Raw genomic sequence first — 20,238 nt, forward strand, 5'->3', positions numbered from 1 at the left:
ATTCTTTTGATAATTTGATGATAATTATTCTTACTCAAAACGTATTATTTTCATCTAACATTACAACATGATTATCCTTTGCCGTAATCATTTACAATGCGTCACATCCATCAAATACCACCTCAAGTTGTATTCACTAATCCAGATTCTAATTACATATATGTAAGAGTTCAACAAAAGGACAGTGAACTCAATTTTACTAAAAGATAGTTGAATCTACTCATATATTGTGACCAACCTAATAAAATATGAGTAGGGACAGAAACACAAATCATTGAAGGGCCCCAAATTTTTATTTTGTTGAAAAAAAATAAATTTTATGGAGATGCCCCACCCTTTTTATTACCAAGTCCCTCTTTTTACAAAAAAAAACCTCTTTTTTAAATTATAATATATAAATATAATTCATTAATAATTTAGAGTAAGTCCAAAAAAATGTCCACATATTCTTGTATAGTGTTAATAAGTTATAGTAGTCCTAGGCGTAACCCACTTTATTTAAAAATTAAAATTAAAATTTCTATTTTTCCTTCCAATATCCTCGTTTATAGTAGTCCTAGGCTTACCTAGCTTTTTTTTAGATAACTCTTTTTACCTTTTCTCTCAATAACTGTTTCTGATATCTCACTTAGTACTTTTTTCATTAAAAAGAAACAAAGAAAAATTAACACTGAAGAGTAGAAAATGTAATGTAAACCAATGAAGGAGAAGAAGAGATAGATTGTAAGCTATGAGAACCCAAACTGTGTGCTCACTCCTTACTTCAACTTCTGACCATTTATCCCTTTTAAAGAGGAGTAAAGTTTTCAAAACTTGATCTTGGTTTGAACACTTTTGACTTGTTCTTCTTCCCTAAATAACACAATAACAACACAGAAAAGAGATGGGACAGCAACAGTGATTAAAATTAACATGCATTCTTACCTAGTTGTTTCTCTTTTTTTTTTTTAATTTTCTTCAAGAATTTGAGCCATTCATCAATTCTTTTACTTCAAATTTTTGTTCTTGACCTTTGATTTGTAGTAAAGTTTTATAGCCTCTATTTTCTTCAACTTTTTCGAACAATGTATGTAGGAGGAAGGCAGTTTCAACAAATTACAATTGAAACAGAAATATAAAAATAATTTTCTGATTCACCCTTTGATTTGATCTTTGCTTTTGTGTCCTAACTTCTAACTTTTCTTCTTCTTTCTCTTTTGTTATTTGATTTTGGTAATCATCTTTTTCTTCTTTATTTTGAATTCTAATCTGACTTTTCTTTTTTTTGTTTGTTATTGGAGCTAATCGTCTGGATTGGAGAGAGAAGAGGAAGAATGAGTTCGGTCACTTTGACTTTAGTTCAAAGAAAAAAGTGTTACATCTTTCTATCTTAGTTAGTCATCAGCAATAAATGTTATGGGCCTCCAAAAAATAAAATATTTATTGTTGGGCTTTACTTATTGTTATTTCATTTAATTTTGGCGTACACACTAGTCAAATAATTTATTCACACAATTTGAACTTTTGGCCCAATATTATAATCTTTAATCATTGAAATAGAAGAATCCATTTGAATTGATAACTTATGAGGTCGGTTAAACTATAACATATTACTCATGTTGTGATCAAACATTTGATCAATCCAAAACTTATCGTTACCCAGGTATTTGATTTTGAGTCAACCATCTTGTTTAAAAGAATAATCCTTCTCAATATGAGTTTTAAAAGAATTTTTATTTGAATCAATGATTGATATAGTGTTCGATAACTCATCCTTTACGTTTCTAAAAGAACAGTGCAAGTATCTCAACTATGTTTTGAAACAAAATGGAGTTAATCAAAATATACATTGAAAATTTTAGTACAATATAAAATATGATTGGAAAACAAAGAAATCTGAAAAATAATAGATAGAAGCATAAATCATACTAGGGTTAAAGACACATAGGAATTCTACTATTGAAACCCTCTTTTAATGAATAAGAATTAGATAGATTTAATTTTTTGGTTAAATTTTATAAATATGGAAGTTGTTATAAAAAGATCATGAGAGACATACATTTTGCAATTTCAAAAAAAAAAATTGTAAGTGACAATTTCATTTAACTAAATGTTCTAAACTTTTTTTATAAGCAAATCGTATTAGTGCATGATTACATATACTAAAATTTAGTAAATTAAGAAAACAGTAATCGTTGGTAATGATTACATAAATTAAAATTTTGCAAATTTAAAAAAATTGAAATTGACATTGACTATTTTTTGTTATCTATTTTTGAATTTTAAAATTTTAGAATTTGATAGTAGTAATTTATTTAAATAAACATTATAAAAGGATATGTTCTCTGTTTATCATTTCTAATATACATTATAAAAATTTAGAATTTGATAGTAGTAATTTGTTTAAATAATTTGATAGCCGAAGCTATGGAACCTAGAGAATCTGATACCATAAAGGTATTAGTCCTTAAGTGAAAATCAGGAAAAAATGAAGGGGAGAGAGAATTTTATTATTGATAAAATTATTTGAAAGTTAGTTATATAAAAAGAAAAAAATCTTACTTAAATACATTTGGTGGATAGTTTTAGAAATTTTAACTTAACTGAAACTGAGCTAACTCTTTTCATAGCTAACAGACTTTTTCAACAGATTACATACTTACATTTATTTCACTTTTATAATTATTTGTCAATAAGATTTTCGCTCTACTATCATATACAACTCTCCATTTATACGGTAATGCTAGAGAAAAAAAAAATTTATCTTATTTAATATTTATTAATTATTATAATAATTAATAGATATTAAATAAAATATATTTTAATTATTTTTTACTAATATTTTTTTGCATTGTTACTAAACATTTCCGTCATTTATATTCATTTTATTCACTTAATCCTATTTTATTGGTAGACCAAAACAAAAACAATGAGATATGGCAAAGGTTGCACTCTTTGTTAAATCAATAATTTATTGCTTCTTTATCTCACAAAAAGCACAAGGACATTCTCCAAGTAAAGGAGCTGCACATAATAATAAAAAAAAAGAATTAGTAATAAATAGGATAAATTAGCAATAATAATTTTATTTCATAATAGTACCTCTTAATTATGAAATAAGTTAGTTTTACTAAGTAGCACTAGAAAGCAATTAACCATCGCTCCCTATTCGATTTTTTAATTAAAATGATATCTTAAATATTAGACTTTAAATCTTTTAAATTTTATTGTATAAACATATAATAATTAAGACTAAAACTTTCTCATATTATTTTATTGTATAAAATTATCATTTACCTTAAAGATAAACATATAAAAGGATTGGAAATCTTCTTTGCTCTTTAAATCTACAGAATTAGCACGAAACCACAAAATCCAAGCGTTGATGGCATGTGCCATAACCTAACAAATTGAAAAATAATAATCAAGCAATATTATCATGGAAGGGAGATGCACATCCTTAATATAAGTAGACCTGTACATAAAATTATTTTATCGAAAATATTTAATATAAAACGATCAAAATTTATTATTTTTAGTTTATTTAATATATTTTATAATAAATAAATACTAAATAAAATAAATTTGGATTGATTATTTTTTGTTTTTTAGCATTATCCTTATTTATTACTGTATTATATAATTAATAAAATTTATTATTTTTTATTAATATTTTACTAATAACAAAAATATTTTTATATGTAATATCTAAAGAATAATATTGGCTAAATCTTTAATTTTAGTTAAATTCTAAATATTAAATTCTAAATTTTAAATTTTATTAATAATATAAAAATAAGATATTAATTTAAAATATTGATTAATACTAATAAAAAATATTAATTTTTTAGCATTTTTCATATATTAAGTATAAGAAAATGTCAAGAGGGATTTGAAGTTGTAAAGTGTTTAAATTGGTAAGTGGTACAAAACCTTTACAATTATATGTCACGCAAAGGAAAATTAAATTTAGACAATAATAGTCATAATATTATATTATATATATACTATAGAATTGTAATATCTAAAGTAATATTCATTACCGTGAAGATTTTGCTCCATAGGAATGGAGATGTTAATCCCATTATAATGGCAATTCCATAAGTCATCTCAAGAAGTGAAATACACAACCAAAATACCTGACAAAGGATTAATACAAAAATGTGGGTACATGATACCAGAATAACTACTATAAAAAAATATGTTTATTATTATTGAAATTTTAGTCGAATGTAGAAGGTGTAATTACTTCGTTGGTCCAGTTTTGTGAAATTTTTAATTAGATTTTTATATTTTTTAATTTGATTTTTGTACTAATTTTTTTTAATTAAGTTTCTCTTAACAGTAATTGGCTTAATTTTATAGGGACTTAACTAAAAAAAATTAATATAGGGACTCAAATAAAAGGAAAAAAAGTGTAGGGATCCAATTAAGAAAAAAATTGGTGCAAAGACTCAATTAAAAGGAAAAAAAGTACAAAAACTTAACTAAAAATTTCGTAAAACTATAGAGACTAACAGAGTAATTAAACTAATTTAAAATTAGATACCGTCGAATTTAGCATGAAAAATTTTGATGATAATGACTGAAATTCAAAATTTTAAAAACATTACCTTCGGATAAAAATTCAATGATAAAGATGAGGTAAATTTTTTGTACATAAATAATTAAAAATGACGGAATAATTATCGTCAGAAAATCTGACAATAATTTTATGGTGAAAATTTAGATGCAGTCGACTTTACGTGAAGTTGATAGTTAAGAGTCGTTAGATGAAAATTTAGTTAAATTAATCAAATTATTTAGCAACTCTCAGTTATCAACTGCACATAAATTTTCACCTAATTTTATTTATCAAATCGTCATGTTTGGTATGACCTAACGGTTATGGTCAAATTTTTATAGACATTTCGATGATAATTCCAACAATAATCAAACCTTTTTTTTTTTATAAACCTAATCATAAAATATATTCATTTTAGAGAGAAGAAATTACTCGTTTAGGACCCAAGCGTATAGACAAAGTTTGAAGACCTTCTTTTTTGTCTCCTTCAATGTCGGGTATGTCCTACATTCAATTCCAGCCAATATAGTATTACATTAGTTAAACACATTGAACAAAAATGATTGGTGATGAAAAAGATTCATTGTAAAAAAGTATAAAAGTTATTGTTACCTTGAACAATGATATAACTACATAGAAGAAGGTCATGACCACAGTGGTAAATGCTAGTGATCTTGTAAATATAAATGGCTTCTTCAGCACAAAGGTCTATAAATCGTGAACCCAAATATATATTAGACTTTCCTTGAAAATTAAATTATTCATCAACACTATTATCATCACTACTATTTTTTGCATGAAAATGTTTATTTTTTTTCTTTCCTTTTGATTTTCCTGAAAATGCTAGTTTTAGATACCTGATTTTGATTAACACAACCCAAAAATTATTGTGGGTAAAAAAAAATGATTACTCATAGAGTAATGTGAGAATTAATTTTTTTTAACTAATATCGGTTAATCTTTTTAAAATTTAATTTATTTATTTTAAAATTTAAATATAAATCCTAAATCTTAGATCTTTCAGAATTTTTAATGTTTAAAATAAAAAATAACTAATATTGATTAATTAAAAATTGATTCGGTCTATTTTTTTATTTTTTTGACTGTTCATCATAATATCTCTTGATCCAACAAGTCAAAGACTAATTTGTCATAGATCTGCTAACGAGTGAGTTCATGACCACTCGACTAATCCAAATTAAATGACAAAACAATGTGTCTAATTAAAGAATATAGTTTTGTAGGGCAATGAGTACCTTCATGTGAAGATATGGTGCCAAATTATATGCAGTCAGAATAGTTGGTACGCCAGACAGTAATGTAAGAATTGTAGATTTCTTCCATCTTAAAAAGGGTAACTGAAAGTATTTAAAAATAATACATAATTATAAAAAGAATAAATAAATAAATTAACTACTAATTAATTAACATCAAATGAATATATAACATATACGATAATACGAAAACATTGATAAATAAATAACAAAGGTGTACTAGTCTCTACATCATACGTAATAATTTATTAAGAAATTCTTTACTTAAAATTTTGCATGACATCATACCCGTTTTCAAATCGCTATCTAGATTTTAATTTAACCATTCATAATAGGTTTTTTTTGTTTGTGTCACAAATGACAAAAATAAAACAATTTTTAAAATATTAGGGATAAAGAAACAAAAAAAAAAAAAGAGTTGAAGACAAAATTAAATCAATACAAAATTAAGGACAAAAGTTATGCTTTAATTTCATAATTGAATTTAGTTAAAATATGTTCTAAAAATATATATTAAAAATATAATAATATAAATTTTTTAAATTTTTTTATATTTTTAATACATTGATGAAAATGTAAAAATATTATTTTTTGAAAATATTATATCTTTGGTAAAATACTTTTATAATAGTTTTAAAATGTAATACTTTTATAGTATTTTTAAAATGTATATATGCTGAAGACAGATGTATATATTAATAAACTCATTTATTCTTTTAGAAAAGGGAATAAATATCATTGATAACTTGAAAGTTATATAAATAAAAGTACAAAACAATCAAAACCTTGAACATCTTAAAGCTATTTAAAGATCTGAGAGTGAAGGTTGCGGAATATGATATATATATATATATATATATATATATATATATATATATATATATATATATATATATATAAGGATATAACAAGAAAAAAATATAATCAATTTGAATAAAAGGATATAAAACTAATTAGGTTCTAAATTTTTGGTAAAAAATTAATATAAATTAAATGTTAAGTAGAGTAATTTTAAACTTTTGACAAGTCACCAAAAAAAAAAAAAACTTTTGACAGCCATCAATTAATTAAGGGCAAGAAATAATTTGCCATTAATATTAATTAAACAAATTTATTTGCAAGCGAATGTATTGTATAAATAATCTTTTAGTTATATTTATGTTGAAATTAAATTTTAAAGTAGTCCTTGAATTTGGAGTAATTTTAAATTTAGAGATAAATTCAAAGTTTGATCACAAATTTATAGACTACTTTAAGATTTAACTTATTCATAATGAATAATAAGTCTTTTAAAATGAAGTTAAAAAGATGTAAGTTTATAATAAAAAAATTTATTTAACATAATTTAAAATGATTTAGAATCAAAAGTTACGTTAACTGAATAAGCAGTCATCAATATAAAAATTAATATGAGACCCCAAAGCAAAGGCTTTGATCCTATCATCAGCGCAAGTCCAAAGCTCTGCAAAGAGATGAAAGAGATAAAGGATTAAAAATGAGTTAATACTTAAATTCATCTAAGTAAAATTATTTATTTTTTAAATTAATTTTTTAAAAATTAAATTAACTATATTAATTTTTAAAAAATATAATCATAAATTAAATTATTCATTTTATAAGTTAGATTATGATGTGCTATATTATATGCATGTGCTATAATGATGTGATAAGATAATGTTACATATTATAAAAATAATTAGTTGATATATCATATCATTATTTAATATGTCATAAATTTATTTAGAATTAAATTAATTTTTATATATATGTGTATGTAGGTCATCTTATTTCTAAAATTTTAAAAATGGATCAAATTAGTCTTTTGTATTTTTTTTCATAATCTTAAATTTTTAATATTTCTTCATTCAAAGTCATTTTCTCATTTATATTCTTAAATTTTACATTTTCAAATTTTAACTTTTTTGTAGTAATTTTTTTAATTAAATGAATTTATTAATGATTATTGGTAATTATATACTGAAAAATTTTAATTTTTTTGTATCTCACGAAAAAATTATAATAATTATTTTAAAATTTCAATCTCTTGGATTTTGTTTTGAATTTGTTGGATACTAACCCATTAGAAGATCCTTATTAACGTCTCTTGAAACAATTAAATAATTGAAGAGTAATATTATATAATCAATAAAATGTATTTGACTAATAAAAAATTAAATTTTAAATTTTAAATACTATCAGTATAAAAATAGAGTCTTATTTTTATAAAATTTTAGGATTTCAATGTAATAAATTTTGTTAAGAGATGAAATTGTCTAATATAAAATTTTTTAAGAACCTATTTAGATGTATATTCATAAAAATAAAGTATTAGTCTAAAGTGTTAGTAAATATTAATAAAAAATATTAGCTTTCTAATATTTTTCATAGAAAAAATACTTAAAATTTTTTTTTAACAAGAATGAAATAATTAAAGCTGCGCCTATATCTTTATTATATGATAGCATTTGGCATGCCAAATTTCTTTTAATTTATACTTAATATTTAATTTATTTTTATACAATTATTATTGATTAGAAAGTGAGACGTTGAAACCTGGATATTCAAATTGAATAACTAAAAACTTAAAATTGAAATCCAAATTAAAATTTATTTAGGAGATACAAATTGAAATCCAATTTAGGAGATAATATATGGTGCCAAAAACAATAAGTTCATATATAAATTATTAAAACTACTCTTCTACTTTAGTTCATGATAACAATAAAGAAGTTTTGTGTGGCACACAAATTCAGTTCAACAGAATACATAAATTCAATTATAATTTTAGTCTTTATTATCTTATCTTATTTTTAGTTATCTTCTTTTTTTATTTTATCTTATCTTTATTTTTATCTTTCGTAAACAATGCACTATATATATTTAATTTTATTTTTATAATTTAATATTTAATTCAATTCAATCAAATCAACAATTAATAAAAAAATTTTATCTTTTATTTTTCTATTCTTTCACAATTTTATCATCGTACCATAAATAAAGATGCTGCAACAATAGCGAGTCCACCTCCAAAAGAAATTTTCGATGATGCCAATGGACGGTATGGCTTATTAATCTACAACAAATAAAATAAAACATTTTGGATACATAAGAAAAAAGGACCAACCATAACCAAAGTAACTAGTAATCTGAAAGCATGATTCTTAGAATCGAATTGAATTGGTCGGTTTAATTTAGTTAATTAAAAATCGATTATCAAATTTATTCGGTTCAATATAAAAATCGTATAGTGAATAAGTTAAAATTTGAAAAAAATGGTAAAAAATAATTAACCAATCGAGGCAATGAGTTTTAGTTGTTAACTTTTTTACAATAATAAATTACAAAAAATTATTCTTTTAAAAAATTATAATTTTATACATAAATATATATTATTTTATTATATACAGTTAAATTTCGATTAAAATAGACATTAAATATCCTAGCTACTTTTGTGAACTCACAGCTGAACAAAACATTTTTTTTTGTAATCATATTTATGTATTTACACAAAATCCAACATTATTCCAAACATGCAAAAGAAAACAATTTATTTTTTCACCCAAATTGTTTATTTTTATTTAATAAGTTCATACCTTGTCTATTTCAATATCGGCTAACTGATTCACGCCAGTAGTATACAATTGCATAGAGCTATAAGCTGCCATAAACTGAAAGAAAAAAGCGAGAAAATTAAATCCTCTACATTATATATATATATAAGAAATTCTTAGAGATTGAGAGAGAAATAAATATATAATGTAAAATAAATTAGTAAGTCAAAGCCCCTCACCTGTAACATGGAAATAAAAAATGTTGGAGATAAATCTGATAATTTTTCTACTGCAAGGAGTGATGAAGAAAGTATGCCCGATAACTGTCAATACATAAATAAAGTTAGTTTATGAAAAAGACTTAAAATTAGTTGGATCAAATAAATCTTAATATCATAATAATTAGTATTAATGAGTTTAATTCATACTAAAAACTTAGTTCAAAAACATATTTTTGAATAGAGCTGTAGATGTTTTGATTAATTTAAAAATTAAACCTGTTTTTTTATTAACTAAAATTTTAATTTTAATTAATTAATTAAATTTGTTTTATATAATAAAATTGGTTATTAATCGATTATAAAATTTAGAAATTAGTTTTTTTAATCGGTTATAAAAATAAAAACCAGTTTGAAAAAATAATCAATGTTTCAATAAAAAAAATTGATTTTTGGAATGGAACAAAAACCGGTTTTTAAAAAAGAAAAAACTACTTTTTAAAAAAAAAATTGAATTTTTAATCTAAAAAATTAAAATTAAAACTTTTTAAATTTTAGTTTTGATTTTGGTTAACCGATTAAAAATCATTTTTTTTAATTTAGTTTTGGTTAACTAATTTTAAAAAATATAAATATAATTTTAAAATTATTTTATTAAATTAATTAACCAAAATGTAATTATAATTTTTTAACCGATTAACTATATTTTAATTTTTTTTAATGTACATCCCTATTCTTGAGAGTAGAGTGGCAAATTAAATTAGATCGGATAGATAATTTTAGTATTATAATATTAAAATTGAATGAATCTAATTCATTCCACAAATATATATTTTTGAGAGCTTTATAAATTTTTTTAGAAATATTATTTTTGAAAAATACGATACTCATAATAATAATGTTTGCAATATTATAATTATCAAACATCTAGCATTAACACAAGATGGAGAAGGATTTTAATGATTGTTTAAAAAAAAAAATTGAACTAACCAGGCCAATTAACGCATAGAATACGCTAAACTTTTGGATAGTATGCGTAACATCTTTGATAGAATTCCAAATGGGTTTTGCAGAATCAGGTTGTGATTCAGGTTCATTCTTCGATTGTGCATGAGTTGCATTCACAAAGTGTTTTCTCTTAATTTGATCACATGTATAATGATTCTTCTGATTATGCTGCAATAATAATGGTGTCTCAATGCAAGTTTTCTCTTTTGGATATTTCCCATTATTATGCCATAAAGCTCTCACTGCATGTGAACCTGCAAAACCAAATTTTATATATCACAATACAAAAATATTATTTTTATACCAAAATTAATTATTAGTGTATTTGTATATAATACATGTGTAATTTAATTTATTTTTAATATGTATTTCTATTCCAATATATATTTTATACTAGTGATTAATTTTAGTATTCCTGTAACATTATGATCACAATAACATAGCTGAGGTGGTTAATATTTAGTTAATGAATAGAAAGTGGCAGACGATTAATAACAAGAAATTAAATATGTTCCTCAAGAAACTTTGCTTAACCAAAAGAAGTCAAAACAATCGATGTCCAAAAGTTATCTCTCTGTTCTGAATTGTGTTTTTATTTTTAGTATTTTTTATTTTAAAATTATATGAAAAAAAATAGATAATATGAAAATAACAAAATTATGTTTTGTTTTTATTGTTTTTACCTTTTTTCTTTTTTTTAAATAAAAAATATTAATAATGAAAATGCAAATTAAATATACCGTAAATGGTCGAACAGAGTTATTGTTCGTTTGACTAACGACAATCAACTGATGTCAGCAGGGGGTCGGCCCTCCGTTGGTTAGTTGGTGGTGCTAATTAGAAGGCAGCCAAAGTCAATCAACTAGGTCTGTTCGGTGGGAAATCAATCGCAAGTCGATCACTATAGACTGGCGGGTAGTTGGTGGCTACGGTAGGTTGGTCAGTTGGCTCAGTCGTGGGAGGTGGGCTTATCAATTAGATAACCGACGTCCATCATAGACCATTTGTTGATCCGGGTAAGCCAGTGGTCGGCGTAGTAAGTCTATCTGCACGAGATCAGTTTGTTAGCTGGCATTCTGCCACGAGGTAGTTGGTGGTAGGTCAATTGGATCTATTAGTCGTAATCAATTTGTGAGCAGTCTGTCTATTGGTGGGTTAATTGATGTTAATCATGAGGGTGGTTTGTTGATGGGTTGGGTTATGTCAACAGTTGGTAGGCTAGTAGGGGTAAGTCAATAGGAAGGCAGCCTAGGTCATTCTACGATTGGGAGTAGGTTGTTGGATGGTCGGTTGGAGATGGTCAATTGGACAAGGTCAGTTGATTGGTCAGGGATTGTCAGTTGGCTGTTAGCTAATACCACAACAGGTTGTTAGCATGTCATTGGTTGGGCAACGTCAATCATAGGGAGGTTTGTTGGCAAGTTTGTATCAGTCAATTGTGATCAATCGGAGCCCGCTTGCGGTCGATGTTGATCCGTTGTCTGGACAACCAGGCATCGATCAATAATTAGCTAGCGAGCTCTTAATAATTTATCGGCTAGTTGATAAGCATCAACCTTGGGAAGTTGTGTGGTAGTTTGGCAGTGGCCAATCAACATTATGTTGCTATTAGGCAACTCCTCCCTTCGGCTGGTGATGGTCTGTTGCTTGATCGGTCGGGTGTCGAACAACATTCTTTGAATGGTTTGGTAGTCAATCCATCAAAGGGAGGTCAACAAACATTATTGATGTGTTATAAAAAATTCTTCTTTTGGAATTGATCTTTTTCATTTGGTGATGATATAACAAAGAGAGACACTACAAGAAAACGTTGAGTACCGTCGGATTCAGTTTTTTGACGATAAATTCGCCAGCAATAATTGGAGGAAAAAAAAGAAAAAATGGCACAAACATTACTGGCGGATAATCCAAATTAGTGAAATGCTGTATTTTGGTCATTCGCAAAGCATTACCGTCGAATTTATCTGTCGGTAAATCAGATGGTAATCTTGCCCTAAATTCAAACTGCGAACCCTCTCCACCCTCATTTTCGAACTACTCTCTCTAACCTTCGCCTCTCTCTCCCCCCTACAAACCACCTCCAGCAGCTCCTCCACCAACGTCGACTACCATTAACAACGTTTAAAGACTGCATGGACTCTCGCCACTATTGCCACTACCACTGCTGCACCGCTGTCGCAGCTGCTCTCTGTGTCGCCGGAGCTGCCTCCTACCTCCCTCCAGGTATGTTGTCTTCCTCCTTCTTCCTATTATTTTTTTAATTTATTTTAAAAAAATCCTAATAATGCAACCCTGCCGGTTGGTCACCGCCGCCACCACTTTGCTGTCTATGCTACCACCACTTTGGCAGAGTTGCCTCCTTCCTCCTTTCAAGTATGTTGTCCTCCTCCTTCTTCCTATTATTTTTTTTTAGATTTAGTTCATGTATTAGTTTAGTTTTGATTTAGAAAATTTTTAATTTTGTTTTGATTTAGAAATTTTTTGATTCTGTTTTGATGATCCTGTGTATAAAATTTTGTTTATAATTCTGATTTTGAATTTTGCTTTGATGATTTTGTGTTTATTATTATGATTTCTATTTATTGTTCTGTCATGAAGAATAAAAGTAATTGTTTCTGTATTGTTAAGGGTTTATTACTTGAGTTTGCATTAAAAACGTTGGTAATGTATTAAATGTTTGAAAAATACAAGTCAGTTTTATGTAATTCTGAAACGTACTTAGCATGAGACTTGCAAGAATCACAAAACAAAACAAGTGAGATTGTTCTAGTCATAGTCTCACCCTTTACCTGTTTGTTAAAATGTGTCAATTGAGTTGAGTACTTAGAAACTTATAATGCTTTCTTCATCTTCTTCTTTGTTAGGTTGTTATGTCCAATCAAGGCCCGTTTGCTATCATGTTATTAATATGCTTTTTACTTATTTGCTATGGAGTATGTGTATGTGCTGGAATTCCTATGTTATTTGAAATTAACATGAAACTATGTTATCTGAATTGAATAAATTCAATAATTTTGAACTTTAGGTATAAATGAAACTACTATGCTATAGAAATTGGGAGTGGTGATTGTGATGAAAATATGCCCTGATCCACCAGAATTTATGTCCTTGGTTATTGTTCCCGAAATATAATTTTGGCCTTCATTATTTATATTTTTTGTTTTTTATTATGTTGTAGTTGTTGTACATCAAAATTTGGCTTAGAAATTGTGTAGCTTGGCTTAGAACGATAAAGCAAGTCTTAGGAATGGTGGTTTCTAATAAGATGCAGAAGTCAATGGTGGTAGTAGTGGATAGGCTATTCCACCACAAAGTGTACAACTGGTACATCAAACGAACTTCAAAATTTATGGCACACGACGAGCACAATCAATATAACATTGGTGATCGAACTAGTAACAACTTTCAACTTACCCATTAAATTTGTAGTCCTTGTTTATTTCTTAAAATATTGAACTTAGTTATTAGTATTGTCTTTGTAACTTGAGATTTTAGTATTTTAACTTTAGACATAGTTTATAATAGGATATTATAATGGCATTTGATCTATATAGCTGATCTCTCTTAGTGGAACAAGGCTTAGTAGTTGTATTATTCTTATCACTTGATGGTTAAATGTTAATATACCCTCTAGATTTTTATGAGTTAATTAGTTGATTGTTGTTAATTATTTGATTTATTACTGAGACCATTAAACATTTTATTAACTTATTATTTGTTGTTGTTGTTGTCAATTTTCTAAGTTTATTATTATTCCGAGTTAATTAGTATTATATTTTCTGATTTATTAGTTTAGAAATGATTGAATTTAAATTTATAAAATTATATATCAATTTTTAAACAATTTTTTAAAGAAATTAAAATTTAAGTTTACCGTCGTTTAAATCCTCCTTTAGTTATTTAATTATTAATTAATAATATATTATCGTCGAATTTACCGGAAAAAAAATCCGATAGTAAAAATTACCAGCGAAAATATTCCAACAGTAATTAGCGGTGGACAAAAAATCTGCCGGTAAACAATAATCAGCGAAGGTTATACTGTCAGATTTATTACGACGGTAAACATATTACCAGCAGTTTTTTCTGGTAAATCTGCCGGTACTCAATATTTTTTCTTGTAGTGAGATATCCTTAATTTTTAGTAGAAAAATCATGTCAATTGTAACTAAAAATTATGTACCATATTTTGATTGTCAAATGAGTAATATATAATTGACAATTAATGATAATTGATATACATTATAATATAATAGAGAAGAATAGTAGATGATTGATAAATGATAATAGAGTGAAAGCATAGTAATCAAAATCGGATCAGACCAGTCAATTCGACTAAAAAAATCAGTGAATTAGATTTTCATTCGGTCCTATCCAATTTCAGGACCGATTCACTTTGAGAATTGGCAAGAATTGGTCAAACTTGGCAAAAATTGGTCTAACCGAACTATTCGGGTGAAAATTTTAAAGTTTATGAAGATGTGGTTCAAACCCAAATCTTTCTTGTTATTACATGTTCTTTTTCCTCTACTAAACTATATTATTTTTTAGGGTTAAATACGATTTTGGTCCCTAACGTAGAGGTCAAAAATTTATTTCGTCCCTGGCCTTTTTTTCGCCACAAAATGGTCTCAAAGGTTTAACTTAGTTTTAAAATCGTCCTTCGGACGAAAATAACCCTCTCTTCCCTCTACTTCCTCAACATTAATCCGAAGTAGAAGCAGGCACAAGCAGAAACCAAAAGCAAAATAACAACAATCAAACAACAACAATCAGCAGAACAAGAACAAGAACAACAACAATTACAATGGAATCCTTTAACAACAAAAATAGAACCAAAAACAGAAGCAAAAACAGAAGCAAACAGAAGCAGAAGCAACCAAAACATCAACAACAACAATTGAATAAAAGGAATAAACAGAAGCACATCAACAACAACAATAACAATGGAATCCTTTAAATATGAAAAATTAAAGAAAAAGAGAATAAAAAATTGAAACAGAGGGGAAGGGTTGCGACAGTGGTGGGAGAGGAGGGGCTGCGGCAGTGAACGACGATGTGGTGTTGGCGGGCTATAAATCGCCACGAGGAGGGCGTTGTGGTGGTCGGCGGCGTTGTGGAGGACTTCGTTCCTCTCTTCTGTTTCTCTCTCCCTCTGCTCTCTTCTCTCTTGCAGTTAGTGTATGTGCTGAGGAAGAAAGGAGCAGCGGCGGCGGCGTGGGGCGACCTTTCCCTTTTCCCCTTTTCCCCCTTCTCCCTCTTCCCTGGAAATAGCACCCCACCCCCATTCTCTTTCTCCCCCTCATTCCTTTCTTTTTTTCTTTTTTTTTATTTTATAATTTTTTTAGTTAGGGGTAATTTGGTAATAAAAATAAAAAATTTGATAAAAATGACGATTTTAAAACAAACTGAAATATTTGAGACCATTTTGTAGCGAAAAAAAGATCGGGAATGAAATAAATTTTCGATCTCTACATTAGGGACCAAAATCGTACTTAACCCTATTTCTTATTATATATGCTAATTATTAATTATATAATAAAAATGTACAATAATTTTGTTAGACATTATTTTAATTTTATACTCACTTATATTTAATTAAAAAATATCAAATATTTTTTTAGTTATAATATAATTATTTTTTTATGATTATATAATATTTTTAATATTAATTTTTAATAAATACATATAATATATAATAATATAATGAATATAAATTAATTAGTTAAATATTGATATTAAAAATAATTACTTTAATATAAAAATAAAAAAATTTTATTATGAAAAAATTTGAAAAGATCTATCCCTATTCAAGGCAATGAACTGATGGGTAGAGCACTAATTAAGGAAATGAAAAGGATGACACAGTCGAGTTTGAGTTTCTCGAAACAGAAGAAGGTTAAACTAAGGCATCTGAGAGAGATAAAGTTTGTCACTATTGAGAGTTTAATGTTTCGGTTGATCACTAATCATACTTTGAATTGTGATAGGTGTCGCTATTAGCTTTGTTGGTGAAAGCTTGGCCACTAATAACCACCTTTAGTGTAGCCATCCAAGTCGTGACACACATTTGATCAATAAAAATATTAAACAATATAAATAATAGATAAATTAGATATTCAATTCACTAAGTGTGCAAAAATATGAATGGTTATTCTAATATAAAAATTTAGGTGAGTAATTTGAACAAATTTTAGAATTTCTTATTCATATTATTCAAAAAAGTCATTAATTATCTAATATAATTCATATAAAAAAAATACTAAAAAAAAGTGTTGTTCATAACTAAATTTTTAAAAAAATTCCAAAAAATTACCTTTTTTTTTTACAAAAATTGAGAAAATGAGCACACAAATTTCTTTAAAATAACATAGAATCATTTAAAGAATAACAGAAGAGATTGTACAATAATAAACTAGTACAAACAATAAAAAAATAACAGAAAATCATGCAGAATAAAAAGAAAGAAAGGATGAAAAAAAGGAAAAAAAAAACTGCACATAGATAAGAAGAGAAAAGGAAGTGGGAGGAAGAAAAAAAAAAAAAAGAAGGAAGTAGGGATGTCTAGCGAGGACCCCAGAGACAAAGCACGAAGAAAGAAGAAAGAAGAAAGAAAATTCTTAATGGTCAGTTTCTGATAAAACTATATGGATCAACAGAATAATTAAACACAATAAATACGTACCAGTAATGGTTTTGGAAATGGATGTAGTGGGAGGAGGCAATGAACCATGAAGCAGCAGCCTGGAAGTGGAAGCCATTCTATTAAAGATTGGTTAGTTGGTAAGACACACAAAATTAAAAGTTCTCTGAATATCGAAGACAAGAGGCCATGGTGATGGTATTTAAGAAGTAGATTCCTTTCATCCATCCAGTAACCATCAATATTGACAACTATTTCTCAAATCAATTGCGTGTCATCCTGACTAGCACTTTTTTTAAGTTACTCTTATGTAGTCAATAATTTCAACATCCTTCCTTCACTTCCTTCACTTCACCAAAAGAAAAAAGAATTTGAAATTGAATAGATCTATCTATTTCAACTTAAAATTTGGCTTTTGGACTGAGGAATGTTTCAAATAGGAGTGTTCACGGGTGGTTTATGTTTGAAAAAAAAAATCAAACTGATTAAATTTTAATTGGTTCGAGTTAGTTTGAATTTAAAATTTTTTGTAGGAGTGGATCTAAAACAATTCGACTCGAATAATTAGATACTCGATTAAAAATAAAATTAAAAAAATAAAATAAAAAATAATACAACATTAAAATTATATTTAAATAAATATCATAATTTGCGTTAGAAGAGTATAAAATTATATATTATCATTTTTTATTTTATTTTTTTAATTTAATATATTATAATTAGATAATCGAATTGATTCGGATTTTACTACTAATTAACTACAAAATCAATTAAGATGAGTTTAATAGAGTCCAATCTGATTGCACTCGATTATTCATCGGATATAGAACTAATATAACTGGGTCAAATCGATTTTGGTCATTTAATTAGATTATCCATATTCCTAAACATATTTTTAATCTCTCTTAAATTTATAAACTATCTGATCGAAGACCTGATAGATGTGAAATTAAACTTGTAATAATAGCCGTTTGTTTTGCCGTCTATAAAACTCTTATTCATAAAGACTTAAATTCAATTGTTTTAACATATTTTTATTTTTTGGTGACGACTTGGTTCTTAAACAAAATTAATTATAGTTTAGTATCTAAATATGATATAATAGAATGGGACCCAAGTTAGACTTCATTTTATTTTAGTTAAAACCAAGTTGTCATCCAAATATTCGAAACCGAATTAAGTATTTATTGAGTAAACAAATGAGTAGAAAAGTCGTCGCTTGAAAAATCAAACTAACTGAAAATTAATGTACTACAACATTAAGATTTAAGAACTAGTCTTTCGTATACACGTTTTGATACAAGAAGGTTTTTGATAACGTGTATGTAAGAAAATTCGAGATAGAGATATAATTAAAAAAAAATTTTTGATGTACTAAAAATATAAAATATTTTAGTTAATTATATATATTTTTTAAATAATTATTTACACAATAAATATAAAAAATATTTATTTTTGTTAATGTAATTTTATATTTTATATGGAAAATGTATTAAAATTAAATTCATCAGAAAAGTTACTTAGAACTTAGAAGTCTAATTATGTATTGTTTTGCAAAACGTAAAAGTCTTAATAATGCGTTTAATTAAATAAAAGGTGGAAAATATGTATACAGACAAACTTAATAAATGTGAACATGTAGAGATAAAATTTGTAAACTTAATTTATTTTAAATTTTAAATTAAGTTAATTTAATATTGTAATTATTTCAAACATCATATCAATTTAATCATTTGTCACCAAAAAAAATATATCAATTTAATCATTTATTTCTTAAAATAAAAATGAAAAAAGAATGTTCAGAAACCCTGTTACTTTTAAAAAGTTTATATATATATAAAATAAATATTTGGTACATTAACCACAATATAATTTAGACTTAGAATTTCTTACATATTAAGAAAAACCTCTTATTCCACTTTAGTGGCTTAATTAAAAAATTTTAATTTGTTTTAAGAATTCAAATATGGTGAAGGATGTATGGTACAATTTTTTATTTTATTTTATTTTTGATAATTAAGCCATTTGTTATTTTGTATATACAAGCTAAGTCAGAGAAGACGGCACAAAAAAATATTACTCCGGGTCCGGTGTATATACGGTTCAAGTTAGTTACTCACTTTATTTGATTAGTCATTTGCACAAGTTAATTAAAAAAAATTCAAAAAAGATTTCAAATCTATTTATTTAAATTTTCTTATTTAGTAATTGATTTACAGTGCAACATAATATATATTCAAAATATTCAAAATATCCAAAAACATTAATAGGAATAAAATATATATTAAAGTGATAAATTAATTTTTTTTCCTAAACAACTTTGGTTGTTTGAGTAGTTAGTTTATTTATCCACTTAAGTAAGTATCCAAAGTTTGAATTCCGTTTTATACATACAACATCCTATTAACTACCAATAAAGCCATAATAGAACTTGGATCTACCATAAATTAGTCATTAACCTATTGAAAAATAACGTAAAAAAAATATTTTTTTTTCCAAGTGACAGTATTGTGAACCGGGTCTCTGTGGTTGTTGAGGGTATGATTTACGATTGGACTTATTCAAATATCAAATTTCAGGGCAAAGGTCGTTTTGAATGATTTATAAGTTTTCAAGGGTCTAGGTTGTTCAGTGTTACACTAAATTTTTTTCAACAACCATGGAAGCGACCAAGAAAGTGTGTGGGTGTGTAATGTTTTATTTAATTTTTTCGGTCAGAGACAATGAAAGAATTTATTGCTTCAAAATAATATGACTTTGTGCTACTCTAATACTGTAATCATTTAATAGTGCGTTGATTTTGTACGTTAATTTGCTGAGATTCTAATTCTTTGTCTAAATTCTATGTAATTTAAGATTTACTAGACTTCCTAAAAGCTTGATTGGCTTCCTAATATCCTCGTGAAGACGATAATAACAAAATTTAATTTGAAAATTTTGCGGCTCTTGGAGCAATAATTAAGGTTTTAGAGTTCTAATGAATTTTAATCACATAAAATCT

The 20,238-nt window shown here is 26.1% G+C and overlaps 1 protein-coding gene across 2 annotated transcripts; it reads right to left on the reverse strand.

The window, feature by feature from the left end:
- Positions 1-2,378: 2,378 nt before the first annotated feature.
- On the reverse strand, positions 2,379-17,667 carry LOC130964540 (naringenin 8-dimethylallyltransferase 2, chloroplastic-like). Of its 2 annotated transcripts, none has more exons than XM_057889889.1 (12): positions 17,280-17,667; positions 10,577-10,848; positions 9,608-9,691; positions 9,411-9,485; positions 8,807-8,890; positions 7,196-7,279; positions 5,800-5,901; positions 5,156-5,251; positions 4,976-5,047; positions 4,023-4,118; positions 3,277-3,381; positions 2,379-3,003 (listed from the first exon to the last, which is right to left on the reverse strand). In XM_057889889.1, exons 1-12 carry the CDS (start codon positions 17,353-17,355, stop codon positions 2,962-2,964), a joined length of 1,188 nt encoding a protein of 395 aa, XP_057745872.1. In that variant the 5' UTR covers positions 17,356-17,667; the 3' UTR covers positions 2,379-2,961. The 2 variants fall into 2 exon arrangements, with proteins under 2 accessions (XP_057745872.1, XP_057745871.1); XM_057889888.1 differs by having other exon boundaries at positions 2,383-3,003; positions 7,190-7,279; positions 17,280-17,666.
- Between the last annotated feature and the right edge of the window lie 2,571 nt (positions 17,668-20,238).

This window comes from Arachis stenosperma, chromosome 1, assembly GCF_014773155.1.
Source record: "Arachis stenosperma cultivar V10309 chromosome 1, arast.V10309.gnm1.PFL2, whole genome shotgun sequence".
Classification (NCBI taxonomy): domain Eukaryota; kingdom Viridiplantae; phylum Streptophyta; class Magnoliopsida; order Fabales; family Fabaceae; genus Arachis; species Arachis stenosperma.

What these genes read in the sequence shown, in the direction of transcription:
- LOC130964540 (XM_057889888.1), bottom strand. Translation starts at nt 17,355, where the DNA reads ATGGCTTCCACTTCCAGGCTGCTGCTTCATGGTTCATTGCCTCCTCCC. An exon ending in TTTTTATTTCCATGTTACAG is followed by an intron (nt 9,486 to 9,607) that starts GTGAGGGGCTTT and finishes TTTTTCTTTCAG; the next exon opens with TTTATGGCAGCTTATAGCTC. An exon ending in TAGTTATATCATTGTTCAAG is followed by an intron (nt 5,048 to 5,155) that starts GTAACAATAACT and finishes AATTGAATGTAG; the next exon opens with GACATACCCGACATTGAAGG.